Raw genomic sequence first — 20,677 nt, 5'->3', positions numbered from 1 at the left:
CAGTAAAAAGACGTGAGAAAATAGAACTTAAAATGCACAACAGTTTAATATTTCATCACTTGGTCCACGATTTTCTTATTATGTATCAGTATGACATAAAAATGTTAACGTGTTCTTTTTTCTTCTTTTTTAATATAAGCATTAAAGTTACATGCATTTGCATCCTGGTCTCAAATAAATGCAAATAAATGTAACTTCCTCATGAACAGGTATAAACAAATAGGAAGTTCTCCTATTCCAGTTTTGAACTGTTTGATATAATAATGGCTGGAGCATATCAACACAGGAGTTGTTCATTTTGTCTGTTGAGCTGAGATTCACAAACTGACAGACTTAAACTAGAAAATCACCAGACGTTTTCGTGTCTCTTCTTTACATGTGAACTTATTTGGTGAGTAAAAAATGTGTTCATTTTTGTTTAATTACATCATGTGCTGAATCAAAGATCTATGGTTATTAAGTAAATGTTGTTTTGTTTTTACTCCAGATGTTACAAAGGACTTTCATGGCGTCACTGTGTGTGAAACTGCTACTCAGTGTCTTCTTTCTATCAGGTGATGCATTCACAATCAAGCATTATGATATTTAAAACCAAAGGGAAATGTTGTATTGTTGATGTTAATAGTAATTGTTGACTGGTCAGGAGAAAATAGAAACATTTAGACATAGTATTTTTGTTCATAATATTTTTTTATGCTGATTTTGTTCCTGATTTTCTATTAACTGTAATCTACTTCTCCAGGTGCTTTGGCTGATTGTGATTCGAAGGTACACCTTTACATGACTGCACCGACAGAGATGGAGGCACTGAGTGGATCCTGTTTACACATCCCATGTAGCTTTAGTGATGTGGATCAAGAAGAACAAGTATTTGACAGCACAAAACCCATCTATGCAGTGTGGGTTAAAGAAGAACACGATTTTGGGAACTTAATGAATAATGCGATTTTTAACAGCAGTCAGACTAATAATAAATATCCAATGAATGTTACTGGAGACCTGACTCAGAAAAACTGCACCACTCTGTTTTCCAGTTTAATCACAGATTATACAAACAAATATTTCTTAAGAATTGTAAACTGGCCATTCAGAGCAACTGCTGTTTGTAATCAAACTCAAATCAATGTCAAAGGTAAGTTTTTTATTTTAATTCATTTTTTTTTAGTCTTATCAGTTACTATAAAAATAAGTGTGAACCAAATTAATTTTTGCTTGAACATTAACTGATAACAATGAAATTGATCCACTTATTATGATTGTGACTGGAAGGTATAAATATTAAAACACAGTAAACGTGTCCTTTGCCATGAAAAAAAAACAAAAAACAAAAAAACAAAACACCTACGTATTATGTTAATAAGAAATGTACAATGAAATAGTCTTTGATCAGAAAATACATAAAGAAAAGAATCTGGATGCTTACACTGTATTAATTACATTAGAGGCAAAAAACATTTATAATATACATACCTGTAGTTTTCATACGCATCATTTTAATGTTGACCTTACTTTGTCTCCATTGTCCATATCTAGTGTTTATTATGTGTTTAAGTTCATGTCTATGTTTGTTTTAAATCCACAGATTCTCCTCCCAGTCCCAGTATTGAAGTCTCCCATCAGCAGCTGAAGGAGAAGGAGTCTGTCACTATAACCTGCTCAGCTCTCACTCCCTGTCCACACTCCCCTCCTAAACTCACCTGGAATCTACAGCAAGACGCTGCAAACAACATGGAAGAAAACACAGACCGAACATTTACAACTAACATCCAACAGATCATCACTGTGTCAGACCAACATGATGGATTCAACATCAGCTGTTCTGCAGCATATCCTGTGGACGAAGGAAGAATCAAAACAGCAGAAACAAACGTCACCCTCAGTGTTTCATGTAAGACAAACACAGTTTAATTCATGGATTATCATCTGGTTTTCAGTGTTAAACTTCAGTTCTGTCTGTCCTTCAGATGCTCCTAAGAACACCTCAGCGTCCATCAGTCCCTCAGGTTCACTGTGTTCAGGTATGTGGGTGAACCTGACCTGCTCCAGCAGAGCCAAACCTCCTGTCAGCAACTTCACCTGGTTCAAGACCAGCACACATGGACCCATCAATGTGTCTGAAGGAGACGTTTACAGCTTCAGTTTGACCGATGACACTGAAGGACATTATTATTGTGAAGCAACAAATGATCTCGGGAAACAAAACTCATCAGTGATTCATGTGAATATTGAAGGTAAATATTAAACCTTGTTTTCTTCAGTAAAATATTGTTAAATGACATTTTTTAAACAACATAGTGACAATATAGTAGAACAGTTCTCCCTAAATGGACATAAATACGTCATTAATCAGCATAGATCTGTATCATTTGAATCATGTTATGTCTTTTATTGTTTTTGTCTTCCTTGTTTTTTTATATCATGTATCTGTCTCATTTTGTAATTTGCATATTTTTTCATCTGTTACATCTCCTAACTCTTGTCAGTCTTGTGTCACCATTTTGCATCCTATCTGTAATTTCATCCTTTTTATCATGTTAAGTCTTTTACATCATCATTTTCATCTTGTTTTTTTGTCATTACCATCATGCTAGGCTAGTTAGCTTTGACTTTATTTTTTATCTTGTGTCTTTCCCATCTTGTCTGTCTTGGTAATGTTAAAGTAGAGGTTAAGATCACATTTTATCTTCAGTACATAGAAACAGCAGCTGATTCAACTTCATTCCAAATTTGTTTTGACTCTCCTGTAATGTGTGAAATATGGTATTTTCATTCAAGAACCTCAATTCATATCACTGAAGGAGGTGTTTATTAATGTGTGGCAGAAATATTAAAAAAAAAACTGACACAATGAGAAATTCCTTTCAGAGTAAATGGATAACAGTGTTGAATATTTCATTTCCTATTTACCAAACCTCTCACACATGTACATTTTAAACTTTATAATGTCTTTTATAATATGCTCTTATTTATTTATTTATTTATAGTAAAAAACAGCAGTGGCAACAGTGTGGCAGAAATACAATGGGAGGCAGTTCTTGGAGGGGTCATTGGGATCATCATAATCATCTGTCTGGCTGTCTGTCTTTGGTAAATACTACAAGTCATAATAAAATACACAATATAATCTGTTTTCTGTCAGCTTTGATACTTCAACGGCACGCTGTCAGTTTAACTAGTAACATTATTCTAACAGCCTTTCATATTTTCAGGTGTTTAATATTGAAACGCCGACCACAAAAACAGACTGAGGTGAGATGTGAATCATTCCACAAACCTGTCAATGAAAAAAAGAGAAGAAAAAGAACAGAAATCATCTGCTTTCTTAATTTCCAGGGGTCATGTTTTCACAAATATTTGGATTATTTAAGAATGGGCCGCAAAAGTCAGTTACATGTCATCTGTTAGAAGTAAACCTGTCTCTGATAATGAATAGTTACAGGCTGTTCATATTTATAACAAAATACAATGTGATCGTCAAATATTGGGAAGATGTATGTTATATATAAAAACTCAAAGTGTATTTAATTGGGTTGCCTTTCATCATAACCTCAGAGACGTGAACCTCCGTGCATTAACACATATAGCTGTAAAAAAGACAGTGCTTATTAGAAAAAGTGCTTTTTGAAACTAAAGAATGACCTATAATATGGCAAACTGTCAGGACATTTGAATCATCCTGTGCTGTTTCATGCATTAGTTCAGTTATACAATGTGTGACTTTTCTCTTACTTCTTACTGGAGTTTAATGTTGCACAGCCCTGCTCTGCTATACTGGCCTTTATTTTAATGGAGGCTGAGTGACTGAAAAAAAGAAGATATTTTAATTAAAAAAAGGAATAAAATTTTAAAGAAATACATCTAATTTTGTCTAAGAAAAATATTCCTGTTTATACTGAGCCAGATTTAGTTACTAAGAGCTAAAACAATGGTTTTCATCATATCCCAGAGTGAGACACTTCCACAACTTCTCAGTGTAAGAATATTAAGTCTGCCTGTGTTTGTTACAATATGCACAATTTACTTAATTCTTTTTTATTGTTCGTTTAAAATTTAAAGCTTATTACAGCCTTTTTATTCTACTTTTTGTTCATAATCACTGTGACTTAACCCACTGACACTTTTACATTTTTCTACCATTTACATCTTCTTAACTTTAACCTGTCATCCTTATTAGTCAGCAAGGAGTTAAATGTCTATAGCTGAGGTAAAAGTGCATGAAGCACAAAAGACTTTATGGCTGATTTATGTTTTAGTACATTTGTCGTTTTATATGCCATGTCTTTAAAATAAAGTTAGATTTTTTGTCACACACTGATCTTATGCAGTGGAATAAACCCATTGTCCACACATTTCTAAAAGCAAAGGAGGCTTAGTTTGTATATTTATCAGGTCCTACTCAATCCCAACAACTAGGAAAAAATCTAAACTGAGGGTTAATACAAGATAAGTTTGTTCTATTTATGAAAACTCATTTTCTCTTTAGTACCTGTTATTACAGTATAATATGACCTGGAGGACCTTCTCACTAAAACAAACCCAGATGTTCTTGTTCCTCACAGCCTTTTTGTTCCTCATATTTCACAGAATCAGACGCTTGAAGAGCTACCTGATGTTTCAGCAAATAAAACGGAAGACGAAATCCAATATGGACAGATTGACTTCTCCAAGGGCCAGTCTGGAGGGTCATCTCCCAATGGGCTGGACAGTGGACATCAGCAGGAGACGGTGTACGCACAGGTCAAAGTGTCTGGAGCAGCACAAAGTCTAACACACACTGGTGACAGCTCAGAAGACCTGTATGCACAAGTCAACAAGAAATGAGTGTAGCTTCAACAGGAAAATACAACCAGTCTCATATCAAAATGAGAAATAGCTACGACAGTTTCAATCTGAATGTTTTTGTGTTAATATTGCTAGTATTGTAAATGTTTGTTATTTTTCTCATACATTTATTTGTATTGTTAATACTGGAGAACTCAAATCTGAATAAAGAGTGTTGCTTATGATTTGGATCCATGAAGACATGTTCTGCAATATGCATTTAGATCCATAAGTATTTGGACTGTGACATAGTTTTTTGTAGTTTTTCTTCAGTACATCACCACAGTGGGTCACCATCTGCTCTGGTGTGTTCCTCTCTATTCTTCCTCCACCTTCACACTCACCTGCGCCGCAGCCAATCAAGCCCATTTAAGGCTGGGTCCCACAGCTGTACGGTGCTGGTGTAACAGAGGAAATCTGCGTTGTGTTGTAAACGGCACAGGCGAACTCCAAGTTGAATGCATTTTTATTCTGATAATAGACAAAGAAGTAAAATCACTCAACTGTCCAGCAAACCTGGCAATGCTGCAGCTAAAAAAATACAGAAACACACATGTAAGCGTACATCACAAGCGAGTAGCAGTCTGTTTATTGGACACATACAACAAACACAAAATTCTGTTCTCACACAAAGATTTATTTGAGTCTATGTACTTATGCATAATAAGAATAAACATGCAAATAAAAACAATCAGCTTCCAAAATATTACTCAGTGCCAAACACTCATGACCTACCACATGAACTGGCAAGGTCAACTGGGAAGAGCAGAACAACATCATTCCCACAACTATAGTACTTTCTTAAAGGGGCAGAACACTATTTTATCACACAACTCAATGGCAAGTGGAAGCACCAATCAAGGTTATTTATTTATTTATTTATTTATTCATTCATTTTTGAACAATGAACATTGAACAGTATAAATACATAATAGTATACAACAAACAAGGATAGAAAGTTTCATAATTCACAGAATATTTTACATTACAAATATGTAGAAATACATGTAAGTAAAAACATTAGAAAAATAAATAATTAAAAAAAAAAAAGACTAAAAAAATCGCTTGAGGTATAAATAGAAATTATACAAATTAAATAAGATTATACACTTGACATATTTTTTTTTGTTTTATTTGCTTTAGAATTTATGCTGTTCCTCAAATTGTCTAAATAATTAGAAAAAAGGGCTTTGAAAACAGTAATGTTTGGACGTTGGTGTGCAAATTTGGAGCAATGAATGTGAAATTTGGCAAAAATAATCAACAGGTTGATGATATATCTTTTTTTCTGGAGTTATTTTATCAATTTGTGATAGGCCAAATAAAATGTATTGAAAATTCAACTTACACGAAGAGTCAATTTTTGACCAATCAAGGTTATTATCGTTAATGAAAACTAACGAAATGATGAAAACTAGAATTGAAAAAACATTTTCGTTAACTGAAATAAATAAAAACTATAATTAAAAGAAAAAAAAAAAAAGATAACTAACTGAAACTGTATTGTGTGCTTACAAAACTAAGTAAAACATGTAAAAATTATGGATAAAATTCCCTTCGTTTCATTTTTTTAAATGTCAGACTGATACGAAAGCAATTTATTTCGCTGTAGCAATTTTAGCTAGCAGCATCCTACGGCACTTCAGGGTCCGTCACTTCTCGTCACTTGTTTAGTCGTCTTCTGGTCCCCACTCTACCTGGAAACATGGACGCTAAAGTTGGGAGAAAGCAGCAGAGTCCTGCAAGGGATTTATTTGAATACGACGGCGAAGAAGAGAAAAGATACAACAAAACTAAAACAAATACTAAAACTAAGCATTTCAAAAAAAAAAAAAAAAAAAGAAAACTAATACAAACTCACAAACCTGCTCTAAAAATGAATTAACTGAATTAGAGAAAAAAAGTCAAAACTAAATTAAACTAAACTATAATGAAAAATCCCAAACTATTATAACCTTGGCACTAATCCTGTTGGATCATTGTTATTTCCACCCTCTCCATAACCTGGACTCTCATCACCCTTCTGCGGACTCCGACTGACTTCATCAGGTTTTTCTGTTTGCTCCTCACCGTTTGTGTTCTGTTAATAAATCCGTTTTTCCCTTCAGCATTGAACACTGAAACCCAATCATTCACACCCTTCATGGTACAGTGGGTTTGAAATTAAGCAATCGAGATGTGATTGAAGCGTCGACTTACAGCTTTATTTATTTATAACCTTTATTTAACCAGGAAAAAAGCTCTTTCAGGTTAAAAATCTCTTTCTCAGAGTGTCCTGTCCAAGACAGCAGCAGCAGCAGTAGAAGAAGAAAGAAACTCTACAATAAGCATATACATAATAAACCACCACCATTATTTTAAAACATACTAAAAGGAAAACAACAATTTTCCTTAAAGGCATCTCAAAGCAGGAACCGATTAAATTAGAAAAACATCTACATCCAGATTTATCCTTTTCCCATTCATTTAAAATGACACTGAATGTATTTAAAGAGACCAGGTCCTTCAGTTTTACCTCCTTCTGTAGGTTGTTCCAGGCAGTTGGAGTAGAACATTTAAAAGCTTTCTTTCCTAGTTCTGTTCTGACTTTTGGAACTCGTAGAGACAACAGACCTGGGATCAGAGACTGTAGTTATTTAAGTCATTCCAACAGATGTAGACCAGCAAATATGATGGAAGCAGATGTAAAATACATTTAGCTTTAGTACAAGTGGTTCAAGTATTTTGGAAGTACAGCCATTTTCATACAATGTCCCTCCATTTTTAGATGCTCAAAAGTAATTGGACAAACTAAGGTTGTTATAAATATGAGGATTGTTTTCAATGCTTGGATGAAAATATTGGCTGAAGTCTGGAACCCATGGACATTACTGAACTCTGAGTTTGCTCCTGGAGATGCTTTTCCAGGTCTTTCCTACAGTTCCCTTTAGTTGCTGCATGCTCATGGGGTTTTGTGCCCTCACTTTAGTCTGCAGTAACTGAAAAGCTGCTCTATTGGGTCAAGATCAGGTGACTGATTTGTCTGCTGAAGAATATTCTATTCCTTGACCTTCAAAGCTCTTGGGTTGCTTTTACAGTAATTTTTGGGTCATTATCCAAAGTTTTTGTCATCTGATAAAAGAAAACCCCTTTCTCATAACAAAACAAACCTTCATTTTAATCATTCCATGCTATCTATTTCATGTATTAGTTCAGTTGTGCATTGTTTGACCTTCCACTTACTTCCCTCTGGAGTTTATGTTGCACAGCCCTGCTCTGTGCTTTATTGTTCTTTACGTTAACGGAAGCCACGTGACAGAAAACACTTTGGTTCAGCTACGTTAAATGAAACCAGTCAAAGAATCACATGTCTCATTAAAAAAATGGAAGGACTAAATGCTAAAATAATGTTTTGCATGTTGCTCTAGAGTGAACGAGACACTTCCACAACTTCTCAGTGTAAGAATATTAACCCATAAAGACCCAAACATCCACATGTGACCAAAAGCATCTACTGATCTAAACTGTTTAATACCTGTTGATCCACTAGTCCTATCAATACATGTAAATAATTGGTGTAAAATGCAGTTTGTCATCTTTTCATGGTCATCAGATATGACCCATTTGGATGTTCAGATTTTCCATGGTTACCGTGGAAACACTGTCATCTTCTACAACATTGATTCACCAGTTAAACCCATGGAGTTTGATAAATGATAGTGGATAGACACACTTAGTTTATGTTTAGGTATTTTACTGAAAAAGTCACATTTTCTTTAGTTTTCAGTGTTTTTGATGTAATAACCCTCAACTTTAATCAGAGTTTTAATGAACATCTACAGGGGTTGGACAAAATAATAGAAACACCTTAAAAAATCAACAAAATATAATTTAATATGGTGTAGGTCCGCCTTTTGCGGCAATTACAGCCTCAATTCTCCGAGGTATTGATTCATACAACTTGTGAATTGTTTCCAAAGGAATTTTAAGCCATTCTTCAGTTAGAATACCCTCCAACTCTTTTAGAGACGATGGTGGTGGAAATCGACATCTTACTTGAATCTCTAAAACTGACCATAAATGCTCAATAATGTTGAGGTCTGGGGACTGTGCTGGCCATACGAGATGCTCAACTTCATTAGAATGTTCCTCATGCCATTCTTTAACAATTCTAGCTGTATGGATTGGGGCATTATCATCTTGAGGTGAAGGTGTTTCCATTATTTTGTCCAACCCCTATACATAATCAGTACACGAAATACAGGAAAATGTCTGATTTTCACTTAAAAATGCAAAATACAGAGCATAATATTAGAGTAAATGGTTATAAATCACTCAAGAAAGATTAAAAACAGAAAAAAATTTAATTTGGGAACTGTCACTTAAAGTATGTCTTAAATAACTGTATTTTGTTGCCTGCAATTAGCACAATTCGCTTAATTTTGTGCAGCTCTTTTTAAATTTAAAGATCATTGTGACATATTTATTTTATTTTTTGTTAATAATCACCCTGATTTAATCTGCTGAGATGCCTACATTTTTACACCTTTTACATCTTCTTAATTTCTGACTGTCCTCATTTGTTAATTTCTTCTTTGGAAACAAAAACACAACACATTAATCTGTGTAAACACAATATGGAGTTAAATTTCTACAGCTGAGGTAAAAATGCATGAAGTGTAGAACTTTAACAAATTTTATGCTTAAAACTTATTAATCCATCCATCCATGAACCGCTCAGTCCTGGTGAGGGTTGCAGGGTAGGTCGTTATCCATCTGAAATCTGAAGTTCTGTCCTTGAAGTTTTGCAGCATTAGTTGAATCTGAGTGGAGATGAAAACCCTGGATGCTTCAGAATTCATCCTGTTCCATGAGCTGTTCCTCCTGGAGGCTTTTACCTTACCATCAAGTTAATCTTGGTTTCATCTGTCCAGAGAAACTTTTTCCAGAACTGGTCAGGATTGTATTTTAGATGTGTTTTGGTCAATTCTAATCTGGCCGTCCTGTTCCTTAACGTTATCAGTGGTTTAGGCGTCTCTGACATGGCAACCTTCTGAAGTGAAAGAAAGAGAAAAAAACACAACATAAAAGGACAAAAGAATTCTGCAGTCATCCACTTCAGCTGTCTTCCAGTTTTTCAGTCCTTCTTGCTGTTGCTGAGCTCACCATTGGATTCTTTGTTTTGAAGATGTTTACCAAGTTGTTGATTTGGCCGTTCCTAAAGTGTTCACTGTCTCTGAAAGATTTATCCAGGTTTTTCAGCTGAATGAATCCTTCTGCACTTACACTGACACCTCTTTAGACGTCATAGAGAATTCCAGTGAACATCTACCAAATGCAAAATTTATATGTGGAATCAACCCTAGACCTTTTATCTGCTTCATTTGTTAAAGAATAACCAGAGAACAAACATCTGCACATGAAGCTACTTGTCTGTCAGTTGTTCAGATACCTGAACCCTTTAAAACCTGACGTGTCATCGCTCACACACCCTGTACATACAGTCATGAAAAAAATTATGACACCACCCTTGTTTTATTCAATTTCATGTTAATTTTAATGGCTGGTACAACTAAAGGCATATATGTTTGGACAAATATAATGAAAACAACAAAAATAGCTTATAAAAGTTGAATTTCAGAGCTGATATCTATCCATTTTCCATGGTTTTCTTGAAAATAACCAAAATCACTTCAGTTCTTACATCAATAGTTATGGCATTGTACTGACACGAACAGTGCTTTTAGGCATTCCATGTTTTCTTTTCTATCTGTTTTAGTCATATGATACACACAGGAGTTAATACTTGATTGCACAACCATTGTTTTTGTTGACTTTTAATGGTCTAATTATTTTTTCCATGACTGTATGCAGTTTGGATTGCTGTAACTCACTGTTTGTGCAATTGGAAAAATTCCAATGGTTTCTGAAATCTGAGATGTTGCACTTTATAGGCTTTATTGGGTCATTATGATCATTTCACTCACAACTGTACTAGAAGCTGGGGAAAACTCTGTTTTAGCAGTAAATTGCAGTAAATTGTAAGTGTTTGCTAGATTTTGAAAGATCAGCAAAAAAAAAAAGTCCTCAGGAAAAATCGGTAAACAGACTCACTTACAGCCATTTTCAACCTTTTTATAGTCAAAATTAAAAAAAAAAAAAAAAAAAAAAAAAAAGTCCAGGCAGACCAATTTAGGCTTAGGGTTTAAAGGATTAACCATGTTTTTTTGATGTTTTTTCAGTAAATTCTAATGTGGCAGCCTCTTTGAATTGAACCTCAAAGTCCACACTGCATCTACGTCTTGATTACGTCATGTCCAATCCACTGTTGTGTTTTACAGAGGAAAATTTACAAAGTTTGTGTCTATGACTAAATACTTATGGGGCTGATCGCAACTCAACTTATGCTTATGTAGTAGCTGACGTTAACGCAAATAAATAAATAAATAAATATATATATATATATATATATATATATATATATATATATATATATATATATATATACATATATATATATATATATATATATATATTGTAGTCTCATGACGGTGGAGTGAGTGAACAGACTCAAAAACAGAATCATAAATTATATTATCTTCCTCTCTGTGTCAAACCAAATTCCTGAACAACTATGCTGATTGGTCCGTCACCAGGTCAAAGCTGGGACATCCTCTACAAGCGACATTTATAATGACAGATGATCTTAAAGAATGAGCCTAATGGACTCGGTTTTGACACTAAGCTGACTTTTGCCTCTAAACATCTGTGTCCCATTATTCTTGCTTATCCAGAGGTGAAGATGAACCCAGAAACGAACAAAGGACTGAATGATAAAATCCCTATATGTGCCATGTTAATAATGTATTACATTATGTGTTAATGTTGATTAACTCAGCACGTTAACTCTTTTATGCATGTAATACTTAAGCCATTTGCCCGACCTGTGGTTTCACATATGTGTGTCCTGATCATGTTCACGGTGAATTATGTGAAAGTAAGAGTATCACTGCTTATAGCATGTCTGAATAATCATGCTATTATTTTACTGATGCTTAAGTGAGGTTACAGGTGATGTATAAAGTTTAAGTGATCTTATTTAACGATCTTATCTAAGGATTTAAAGTTTTCTTACAAGGCCACAGTCCTCTCCCCCTCTGTCTTCCCAAGAGGGAAGAGAAACGTGATATTTTTGAATATTCACGAGGAGGCGTTTTCCCGCCGAAAACAGACAAAGAAGGCAACGCCCCAAGGCATCGATGACTCATCTATATTCATGAGGAAGGCGTTCCGGGTTGGTTTTTGGACAGAACTATAAAAATGAATGAAACAAACTTTTCTGGGAGTCTTTTCCATCTCGGGAGTCTTTTCCACCTCTCCCAGGCTCTCACAGAGCAGGGCAGAGTCCTGTCCATCTTCTGGGCTCTCACCTACGCAAAGAGCTTTCTCCAAGGAGTCTTGACCATCTCCTTGGATCTCAGAGCTGTTCCATCTTCTCCTGGCGAGCTTTCCAGAACCAGCCGCCAGAGCCAGCTGTGAACCTCCTCCAGCCAGCAGAACTTCAGAACTTCAGAGCTTCAGAACTTCAGAACTCCAGACCTTCAGGCCTCCAGCGCAAGCACGTCGCTTCACAGCCTGTTCCTGCTTCGAACTACATCAGAAGACTTCATCCATCCGCCATCAAGGCTGTGCCAGTTGCTGCATCCGCACCGCAATAACTTGTAAGAAAACTTGCTCCTGATTTATCTGAGTTGGTGTTATTCCAATTTAAGTAGGTTTACCTCAACGTAACCTCACTAACATTATAATCTCTTGAATATAGCTATCTGCCAACTTAATTTACATATTCTCCTGTCCATAATCTCCTGCTCCTTTTGTTGTATTTGTCTCTTGTCTTTATGTTATTTGTGTGTCTTAGTTTAGTTAATAAAGTATTTATATGTATATAAATCCATTGCCTCAGTTGTGCTTTGTGTACTGTTATTCACACATGGGTTCACTGTGCAGTCAACGAACTATCACCTATGCAAGATTTCCAAATTATTGTTTTGAGTTGATTTAAGTTTAAGTTTGGTTATAAATCTATAATTAAATTAATCAATAAATCAACACTCAATTAATAAATAATTTGGTATCCTATTCTTGTTACTACATATATATATATATATATATATATATATATATATATATATATATATATATATATATATATATATATATATATATATATATATATATATATTAGGAAACACTAAATAAGATCTTCATCATCAGTCTGACAGAAAAATTGCAGTGTTTGTGCAAATCAGAAGTGGTGAGAAAATGTGCATGGGAGAGGCTGCATGTATATCAGGATTTTAAAACTTCTGCTTTATTTGGTCCAGAAAGGTGTTTAACAGCCACTAAAAGTGTAGTATTCAGTAACAGATCATATACACTCACAATTTGCCTCAGTATGTTTTTCTTGACTGTTTTTTTTTTTCACTCTATTTACTGTGATCATCACCTCAGACCTTTAGTTCCACCACAAATCACCAACACATGTAGAATACCTGAGATTAATATTATAGAAATATGTCTCATAAAGATGTAAAAGTAACACTCCAGCTTAACATGCAACAAAAGGTGACTTCCTTTTCCACTCTACTTGTGAAAAAAATACTCTACCCACTCATTTCTGTAGAACTTGTTTAACAACAAAACTAAGGTAGTTTTATTCTTCAACAATTTGAACCAGCAATTTCCTTGTTTAGTCAAATCTGCATAAAAAATTAAAAGCAGCCAAACACAAGTGGATCATTTAGTTTATTGTTCTGAAATCTGCAGCTTCATAAGATGCTGCTGTGACTCTTCATGTGTCGGCTCATTTGGTAAATGACTCAATATGAGATTTTTATCCTTTTAAAAGAATGAATACTCAGCTGCAGATATGACTTTCATGGTGTTGCTGTGTTTCATCTGTGTCTTCTGTCCATCATGTGAGATGTTCACAGTCCAACATCATTTAGAAACAAAAGGAAAAGGCAACAGAAACAAACCAGTGTAAAAAGTTTTAGTTGAAATGTTACGAGAAAAGAGAAACAGAAAAAAATGTGATGTTGAAAAATGTTTTGCTGTTGATTCTTTTGTTCTCTCCAGATTTTCAGCTTGTTTTCTGATTTTATAGCTTTTCAGCACTGTAGAAATTGGAGACACATGTTATATGTAATAATATTACGAAGATGAACCAAAGTGTTTGTATAAAGAGAAGTGGTGACATTAAAGTGTAAAAAGCACAGTCACATCTGAACAGCAAAACAGATGAAAATATTAACATGTGTATGTATTTTAATATAGACATTAAAGTTAAAAGCATCCAGATGGTCTCAAAATATTAAATAATGTGACTTCCTCATGAATGGATGTAAACAAGGAGGAAGTTCTCTCCTTCCAGTTTTGAACTGTTTGATATGATAACAGTTGTTCAACACAGAAGTTGCTCAGTTTGTCTGTTGAGCTGAAATTCACAAACTGACAGACTTAAACTAGAAAACCACCAGACGTTGCTGTGTCTCTTCTTTACATGTCAACTTATTTGGTGAGTAAGATATTGTATTTTTTTCTTTATTACATCATGTGCTGAATCAAAGATCTGTGGTTAATAAGTGAATGTTGTTTTGTTTCTTTTTATTTCCAGATGTTAAAAATGACTTTCATGGCGTCGCTGTGTGTGAAAATGTTTCTCAGTGTCTTCTTTCTACCAGGTGGCTCACAGTCAGACATCATAATATTAAACATATTCTAATAAAATATGATAAACAAGAGGGAAATGTTCTGTTGTTGATGTTAATGGTAATTGTGGACGGGTCAGGAGAAAATAGGAATATTTAGACATAGTAGTTTTGTGTTGATAATATTTTTTCTGTTGATTTTGTTACTGATTTTCTATTAACTGTAAATCTACTTTTCCAGGTGCTTTGGCTGATTGTGATTTGAAGGCACACCTTTTCATGACTGCACCGACAGAGATGGAGGCACTGAGTGGATCCTGTTTACACATCCCATGTAACTTTAGTGCTGTGGTTGAATCAGGACCAAAATTTAACAACACAAAACCCATTGCTGCAGTGTGGACTAAAGAAAGATACGATTTTTGGAGCTTAATGGATAATGTGATTTTTAACAGCAGTCAGACTAATAATAAATATCCAATGAATGTTACTGGAGAACTGACTCAGAAAAACTGCACCACTCTGTTTTCTAGTTTAATCACAAATTATACAAACAAGTATTTCTTCAGAATTGAGAACTGGCCATTCAGAGCAACTGCTGTTTGTGACCAAATTCAAATCAATGTTAAAGGTAAGTTTTGTATTTTGTATTACAATTTTTAATCTTATCAGTTACTATAAAAAGAAACACAAACCCAATTTTCACTTGTTCATTAACTGATAACAATGAAACTGATCCACTTCTTATGAATGTGACTGAAAGGTATAAACATTAAAACACAGTCAATGTGTCCCTTGCAATGAAAAAAATAAACACCTACGTATTATGTTAACAACAAATGTACAGTGAAACAGCCTGTGATCAGAAAATACATGAAGAAAAGAATCTGGATGTTTACACTGTATTTAATTCCCTTAGAGGCAAAAATTGTGTATAATATACATACCTGTGGTTTTCATATGTATTGTTTTAAGGTTAAATTACTTTGTCTTCATTGTCCATATTTACTGTTTATTATGTGTTTAACTTCATGTCTATGTTTGTTTTAAAACCACAGATTCTCCTCCCAGTCCCAGTATTGAAGTCTCCCATCAGCAGCTGAAGGAGAAGGAGTCTGTCACTATAACCTGCTCAGCTCTCACTCCCTGTCCACACTCCCCTCCTAAACTCACCTGGAATCTACAACCAGACGCTGCAAACAACATGGAAGAAAACACAGATCGAACACTTACAACTAAAATCCAACAGATCATCACTGTGTCAGACCAACATGATGGATACAACATCAGCTGTTCTGCAGCATATCCTGTGGACGAAGGAAGAAACAAAACAGCAGAAACAAACATCACCCTCAGTGTTTCATGTAAGACAAACACAGTTTAATTCATGGATTATCATCTGGTTTTCAGTGTTAAACTTCAGTTCTGTCTGTCCTTCAGATGCTCCTAAAAACACCTCAGTGTCCATCAGTCCCTCAGGTTCGCTGTGTTCAGGTATGTGGGTGAACCTGACCTGCTCCAGCAGAGCCAAACCTCCTGTCAGCAACTTCACCTGGTTCAAGACCAGCACACATGGACCCATCAGAGTGTCTGAAGGAGACGTTTACAGCTTCAGTTTGACCAATGACACTGAAGGAGATTATTATTGTGAAGCAACAAATGATCTCGGGAAACAAAAGTCATCTGTGATTCATATGAATATTGAAGGTAAATATTAAACTTTATTATATACCGTATGTATACATGTTTTTTTGTTTGTTTTATTTCTAAGGACTAAGTAAGATTACTTTGTCTTGTTGCATATTTGAAATAACCTAAACCAAACAACAACAAAAAACAGAGATGTGTCCATGGCCTCCTGGAGGCAGTTCTTAAGTTTAAAAATTGTTTTGACTTTAAAACCATGTGCCTCAGTGATTTAGAAGAACTCAAGTGTACTAAGAGAGATAAATGTTGATTGAAATTACTCTTAGTAGCAAGTAAAAAGGCCCTGACCAGAAAATGACTGAAAAGAGACATACCTACCATTAATGACTGGATTGATGTAGTGTACAATATATATGTTATGGACAGAATCCCATTTAAACTAAGATGTAAAACTTTATGAGATATTTATAAGATATTTTTGCTGAAAATTGGTCAGAGTGGTTCACTTATGTTGTAACTGTGAGGCCAGATTTTATTTAATTTTAATGGACCCTCAAAATTTACAGTAAAGGCATTAATATGGGTATACGAGTATATTGATGCATGTGTGGTCTAGATGCTGCTCTAATGTTGGACTCTCCCCCCTTCTGTCTGTTTGTTTTGTTAGTGTAAGTATTTGTGTTATGGTTTTCTTAAAAAACAAAACAAAAAGTAAATAAATAAAAAAAGTTTGTCATCATGAAGTATTGTGTGAAGAAATTTGAAGCAAAAAAAAAATTCAATGTTTTGGAATAAAGCCAACACAAGAACATAGCACTAGAAAATATTTTTAAATATTTTAAATTTTAATTATATATATATATATATATATATATATATATATATATATATATATATATATATATATATATATATATATATATATACACACACACACATATATATACATGTGTGTGTGTGTGTGTGTGTGTATATATATATATGTGTGTGTATATATATATATATATATATATATATATATATATATATATATATATATACAGTTTACAGTTATATACAGTTTACAGTAATATCTCCAATGATGTGAGAGTGAACATGTTTTCTTACAGGGAACGTAGACTTATGGCTTTTCATCTACAATAGAGTGAAGATCTTTGAAATAGTCCTGCTCATCAGTACTCTGATCATCTTTGAATGGTGAGACAAATGATTTCATGACATAAAAATGTCAAATATACACCTGGTTTATGTCTAACTCTACTGTCAATATGTTTCCATGATTTAATCTGTAAATGCAGACTTGTTGGTTTCTTTTAATTGTTTAAGTTTTACTACTTGCATGAGATCATAAGTAATAAATAAGTAAATAAATAAATAAATAAGACATAGACAAAGACATTTACTCCATCTCTTTTATTTTCAGCTGGTTCAGGTCAAGACACTCCAACAAACCAGTGCAGGTACAGGTAAGTATTTACACTTTACTCTTCAGGAACAAAAATGCATCAAAATAGACTTTATGTGTAGACTATTTCATGGACTGATGTTTAACGGTGACAAAGGACTGATCTGTCAGAAACATGTGACCAGCAGTGACACCAGACCAGAATGTAATTCAGTCATGTGTCAGTAGAGGAAGCTGTTCTCTGTGTAGATGAAGTGTCCATGGACAGAGGACACACACAGTGAACAGAGGGACGGAGCTCCATGGTTCATTCTCTGCACACACTAACACCATTCTGTGTCTGTGTTTGTTGTTTGTTTTCCACAGCCCACAGTGGAAGAAGTTTATGTCAACGCAGTGTTTGAAAGTCAAGAAAAATGAGTGACGAGGAGATGGGAAAGATTTTCACAACCAATAATAACATCGTGTCTTCATTAAACAGCACATTGTATTTGTTTCAATTGAATATTTAAGTGTTTTTTATATATATACAGTACTGTGCAAAAGTCCCAGACCAACATAAGCTTTGTTGGTTTAGTAAAGTTCTAATGTCCACACATATGCATTTCTCAGTCTCTCTCATAAGATCCAGTCTGGATATATGTGAAATATGTACAGCAGGAAACACAAGAGTTTCAGGGTTAAAAACAGCCTCTATAAAACAAACTCTTAGAATTTAATGTGACTTCCCTTTGCACTGAGAACTTCTTTAACCCTTTTGTTCTGATAATATGAGATTCATTTTCTGATGTTTTATACCAGGTTTCATTCAACACATGTCAGATGTTTATAACTGTTTGTGCTGCGTCTTGTCATGGGGTCAGAGGTCACACTAAATAGTGACTTTAACCTTTAGGACCCATTTAATTCAGTTTTTCTGTATTTTAATGCTGTGCACATATTTTCTGTATTTTCTTGTTATCTCTGAAGAAGAAAGAGTGAGACATAAATATGTGTACTCATTTCAACACTGCAACACAACAAAGCTAGAGGTGGCATAAGACTTTTGCACATGACTGTATAAAATAATGTAAAAAAAAACAAACAAACAAAAAACAACCAACCAAAAACAAATGCATAGAGTTTATGTCTTTCTTAATGTTTTTAAGAGCTTTAACATGAATGCATTTAGTTTTATTAGTAGCCATTGTATGTTAAGACTGATTTCATTTCTGTTGTTTTTCTTTTTTTTCCTGAATTGTTACAATAAACAACTCCTACTTTTGCACCACATTGAAGTTTCTTTACAAATAAATATGTTTTTTTTTTTTTTTGTAGTACAAAACAAAACCAAAAGTTAAAATGATTACTGGACTGATGGCACCTGCTTTTTCTGATGGAACATCTCTGTATTCAGCAGAAAATGCTTTTATGAATCTCACTGTATCATGTATGAATACTACGGAAGCGTATTGCATTCACACAAAAAAAATAATTTCGGCTCTGTTTTTCTGAATTAATGAGATAATTATCTCATAATTACGAGAAAAAATAAGTTAAAAAAAAATCCTCGCTGTTTTTCTGAGTTTACGAGATACTGTTTTCCGAAAAAAAAAAAAAAAAAAAAAAAAAAAAAAAAAAAAAAAAAGCTCTGTTTTTATGAGTTTACGAGATACTGTTTTCTGAAAAAAAAAAAATGTGTCTGTGTTTCTCTGTCAGTGGGACAGTGGTCCCTGGTCCAGGCAGGAGCTCCTTCTGTCTGTGCTGCTGAAAGCCTCTCGGGGGAGCGTGAAGTTGTTTCCGTTCTCGTAACCGGTTCCGATTACTGATCATGGAACTGGTTTCGTTCACAGAAATCAGAACCAAGCCCCGCTTCGTGCACGGACCAAGCCCTTCAAGCACACCGGCGCTCGGAGCCTGTAACCCGGCTTCCTGACAGGGCACGACCGCGGTGATGGGAGTTGGCATTAATGAAGTCAAATAAAATGACATTCACCAGCATTAAAGAAAATATACACAGCAGAAGAGTGCAAATGTGGATTCATTTATTTGTCGGACCTGATGGAAAGCATTAGTCAGAACTAGATCCATGGAGGAGCGGCTTGGTGAACCGGTTCGTCCCCCCTCCAATAACTTTCCATCAGGTCCAGGTGGACAGCTATCCGCTCCCCGGTGTGTAAGCCGGACTGGAGCGGGTGGACGGAGCAGCTCAACTCGACAGAACCCCGGCGCTCGGAGCCTGTAGCCCGGCTTCCTGACAGGACAGGACGCGGTGATGGGAGTTGGCATTAATGACTACCACTACTACTAGGACTCCTGCCATGGAGCGGGTGTCCTGTCCCGGTGCATTGGGCCGACCAGGTGAACCAGTGTTTTCCATGGCTGGTGGTCCTGTGCCAGCTGCTCTGCGTCCTCCATGGTAACTCCATGTTGTTGGAGGTCGCCTGCAATGACGTCGAGCCATCGGGTGCGGGACTTGCCTTGTGGTCGTTTGCAGTCTGCAGCCTTTGGGTCAAACTGAAGGATGGCTCTTGTTGGATGGTCAGGAGGGAGGCGGAGGACATGACCGAACCAGCGGGGGCGACGTTGCGCGGCCAGGCTGGATGCTTTGGGCTGGCGTGTGCGGGCTCAACTCGACCGTGAACCGGGACACCAAGACGCATATTTTCTTTAATCATGGTGAATGTCATTTTATTTGACTTCATTAATGCCAACTCCCATCACCGCGTCCTGTCCTGTCAGGAAGCCGGGCTACAGGCTCCGAGCGCCGCTGTTCTGTCGAGTTGAGCCCGCAACGTCGCCCCCGCTGGTTCGGTCATGTCCTCCGCCTCCCTCCTGACCATCCAACAAGAGCCATCCTTCAGTTTGACCCAAAGGCTGCAGACTGCAAACGACCACAAGGCAAGTCCCGCACCCGATGGCTCGACGTCATTGCAGGCGACCTCCAACAACATGGAGTTACCATGGAGGACGCAGAGCAGCTGGCACAGGACCACCAGCCATGGAAAACACTGGTTCACCTGGTCGGCCCAATGCACCGGGACAGGACACCCGCTCCATGGCAGGAGTCCTAGTAGTAGTGGTAGTCATTAATGCCAACTCCCATCACCGCGTCCTGTCCTGTCAGGAAGCCGGG

At 35.7% G+C, this 20,677-nt stretch overlaps 1 protein-coding gene across 1 annotated transcript; it reads left to right on the top strand.

Annotated features, from left to right (window-relative positions):
- The first annotated feature begins 265 nt into the window (after positions 1 to 265).
- On the top strand, positions 266 to 18,428 carry LOC115410962 (B-cell receptor CD22-like). The gene is made up of 10 exons (XM_030122817.1): positions 266 to 391; positions 488 to 554; positions 743 to 1,132; positions 1,583 to 1,888; positions 1,965 to 2,235; positions 15,567 to 15,874; positions 15,951 to 16,217; positions 17,267 to 17,354; positions 17,581 to 17,623; positions 17,929 to 18,428. Exons 2-10 carry the CDS (start codon positions 488 to 490, stop codon positions 17,980 to 17,982), a joined length of 1,794 nt encoding a protein of 597 aa, XP_029978677.1. The 5' UTR covers positions 266 to 391; the 3' UTR covers positions 17,983 to 18,428.
- The last annotated feature ends 2,249 nt before the right edge of the window (positions 18,429 to 20,677 follow it).

The sequence above is a fragment of the Sphaeramia orbicularis genome, chromosome 20 (genome assembly GCF_902148855.1).
Source record: "Sphaeramia orbicularis chromosome 20, fSphaOr1.1, whole genome shotgun sequence".
Taxonomy (NCBI): domain Eukaryota; kingdom Metazoa; phylum Chordata; class Actinopteri; order Kurtiformes; family Apogonidae; genus Sphaeramia; species Sphaeramia orbicularis.
This window is presented reverse-complemented; position numbering and strand designations above follow the sequence as displayed.

Excerpts from the sequence above, each read along its gene's own strand:
- LOC115410962 (XM_030122817.1), top strand. The coding sequence starts at position 488 with ATGTTACAAAGGACTTTCATGGCGTCACTGTGTGTGAAACTGCTACTC. Across the intron at positions 1,889-1,964 it reads CGTCACCCTCAGTGTTTCAT|ATGCTCCTAAGAACACCTCA; the intron begins GTAAGACAAACA and ends TCTGTCCTTCAG. Across the intron at positions 2,236-15,566 it reads CATGTGAATATTGAAGGTAA|AGATTCTCCTCCCAGTCCCA; the intron begins ATATTAAACCTT and ends TTTTAAAACCAC.